The sequence below is a fragment of the Aplysia californica genome, unplaced genomic scaffold, assembly GCF_000002075.1.
Source record: "Aplysia californica isolate F4 #8 unplaced genomic scaffold, AplCal3.0 scaffold00254, whole genome shotgun sequence".
Taxonomy (NCBI): Eukaryota; Metazoa; Mollusca; class Gastropoda; order Aplysiida; family Aplysiidae; genus Aplysia; species Aplysia californica.
In genome coordinates, this window is record NW_004797524.1 from 219,500 (window position 1) to 222,404 (window position 2,905).

The window sequence follows — 2,905 nt, forward strand, 5'->3', positions numbered from 1 at the left end:
GTTACCGGCTTTTACTGGCTTTCTCACTGTAGAGCCATGCCGGCTTTTACCGGCCTGACACATCCGCCTTTAGTGGAGGCTTAGAAATAGAATGTTCCACTCTAAATTTAGACGCTGACGTACTACGTCTCTGTATGTGAAATATAATTGAATTACGTCGCTTAGATAAAAAGCAAAATGAAAGCAATTTCTTCACTACACCCCCTGAATCTCTGAATTATGAAAAACATTGAAATAATTCGGTTCCTGTAAGCCAACAGCTGACTGCCATTTTGGTTCTGCTGTGCTGTCCTGTTGACCTAAGTAGGGTGCTAAGATGGATAAAGGAAAGATCATAAAGTTGGCGAGCTGCTCAAGCGTCCTAGCCCCAGAAGGCAAAATTTTATGGATATAGAAAAATAAAACCGTTTCATTCTTTTAAACAATTGTACTTAAATTAGAGCTTGTCTCTTTTCTTGCTTTTTTCAACATTTAGGATGTGGATTTCGACAAAATATTTAAGGGACACATACAACTGATACCACAGATTAAAAAACTGCATTTCTAAAAATTGAAAATTTAGGGCCTAGAATGTGTAAACAGCTCGCCAACGATAATAATGATGATGAAATACCGGGGTCTGGTAATTGGTTCTCGTCAAGTCCCCCTGGCCGTACATAGAATTGGCCTGGTTGCTGGCCACAGTCTGGCTAGCGTACTCTGAAAATTCGATTACATTCTATGTTAGAACGGGGGGATATAAAGGGACAAAGATACATTTAAAGACATTGCGCAATATTGTGATTAGAATTAACTGGTATGTATATAACTTCAAATACATCGTTGAATTAACTGTATATTTATGGGTCTACTTCGAGGAAGAAATTTGATGCGTGTATCTTTTTTCTTAAAACCCATAAAATAGAATAAACAATATAATCTACTTCAATACTTAAAATTGAATTGAGTTATCATATGTGCTAAATACTAAATGGTTAGGGTTCGAGATGGCTGCCTCTTTAGGCTGGGTCTCATCTTTCCATATTACCCCTCGCCCATTCTCACACTATAATCATTGATGCAGCTCACAGACATGACAAATTATATTATTCCGTACAATAAGTGGTATCACGATGTAGAAAAAGAATATTGTTGTTGGTCGTGTTTTTTTTGTTCGTTGTTGTTGCTTTTTTTAACTGTCTTTTTCAATCTTTTTTTTTCGCAATTTCACAATCACAATCAATGATGTGTTGCCACAAAGTTGAACAAAAGTAGAGTATGTTTTGTTATTCTTTCTAAAAATTCATCTCTTCTAAGGAGTTACGCTGCTGTATACGCGTGTGCGTGTGCGTGTGCGTGTGCGTGTGCGTGTGCGTGTGCGTGTGCGTGTGCGTGTGCGTGTGCTAGAGAGAGAGAGAGAGAGAGAGAGAGAGAGAGAGAGAGAGAGAGGGGGAGGGAGAGAGAGAGAGAGAGAGAGAGAGAGAGAGAGAGAGAGAGAGAGAGAGAGAGAGAGAGTTTGTTTCTGTGTGTAATTGTATATGTGAATGTGTTTTAAAATCTTGGTCTCTACAGACATAGACCCAGGCGTCAACTGCATACTATTGTGTGAGAGTGCATTTGGTGTGATATATGTTAACAATGCACCCATGCGTACGTATTGTGTGTGCCTGTGTGTATGTGTGTGCATGTATGTGTGCGCGCGCGTATGTGAATGTATATGCGTTTGAGAGCGCGCGACTGTGCATTAAGTAAGCTTAATTAATATCTCACTCCGCAATGGAAGCAAAATGAGGGAGCACACGATGCGAGTGGGTGTAACATTGGTGGGTGGGTGAGTTAATAAGGCAGTTTTGCATCAATGTGAACACATTAGGATACAAATTATTAGTCTCGTATGGTGTGGTTTAGATTGTATTTAGTGTACACTGAATGGGGGTAGAGGACGGGTAACGCATGCTCACAAAACAATAAACGTACACAGCATAAGGTGAATTATGTCATCGAAAACATGCCCACAACATGATATCCAAAGTCCAAGCGTCCTTGCAAATCAACTTCAGAGTATAAGTCTTTAAACGCAAGTTTATACCAGTCTCTTATCAACTCATCGCAAAGATCTTGACGCCATTTACCTATCAACTCGTTTTATAGGTCTTAAATCTGTGCCCATTATTCTTGCATATTGCATAATGTGCATGCTGCTGAGTTGCTTTAAAAGATTCAGGTAAAGCAAACACAACTGAAAAATCTGTTTGAATGATTAAGTTATGCCCCAAAACAGCGCATCTTCGAGTCCTCATTGAGTAAAACCTGTACCAGAACATTCGTGGGTTTGTCACGGAATTACTCGTATGTTCCCACCCCCACCGCACACCATTAGATAGAGTAACCCCACCCCCACCCCCTGTTCTCCCCGGCACACCACGAGATAAAGCACAGTATAACACCCCCCTCCCCAGCAGGTACACCATTAAATAAAGTATCCCCCGGGGGCTCTCGTGGTCTAGAGGTACGGTGTTCGCCTTTCATTCATTAAGTCCTGGGTTTAAAACCTGACAGTCCCCTCCTCTGGGCTCCTCACTCTTTCGGCGACCTTTCTACTGCTACTCCTTGGTTCCTTCTTAGTGCTGTCTTTCAGCCACACCCCTCATCTTATGGTAGGTAAGATCTCATACCTAGCCTTCTCCGAGAAGGGCAAAAAATATCGGAGGTCACGTGTACAAGCTGCGCAAGTTAAAGATCCTAAAATCAATGAAAGTGGGCTCCGGCCGCCACCAGGGCAAAATTCTTAATTAATTCCTACCAAACTGATAGTTTAATGTGCCCGCGCACTCATATGACATTATGCAGTTGCAAGCGCCGTAAAACGCTTATAAAAAAGTACCACCCTCCCTCCTCCACGGCACAGCATTAGATAAAGCAACTA

The 2,905-nt window shown here is 41.5% G+C and overlaps 1 protein-coding gene across 1 annotated transcript in view; it reads right to left on the minus strand.

Moving 5' to 3' along the window:
- LOC101858559 (sperm receptor for egg jelly) overlaps positions 1 to 842 on the minus strand; it is a 20,845-nt gene extending 20,003 nt beyond the window's left edge. The window contains exon 1 of the mRNA XM_013083771.2: positions 614 to 842. Within this exon, the coding sequence (XP_012939225.2) occupies positions 614 to 658 (45 nt within the window). The 5' untranslated portion in view covers positions 659 to 842. The remainder of the gene's footprint in view (positions 1 to 613) is intronic.
- Positions 843 to 2,905: the final 2,063 nt, after the last annotated feature.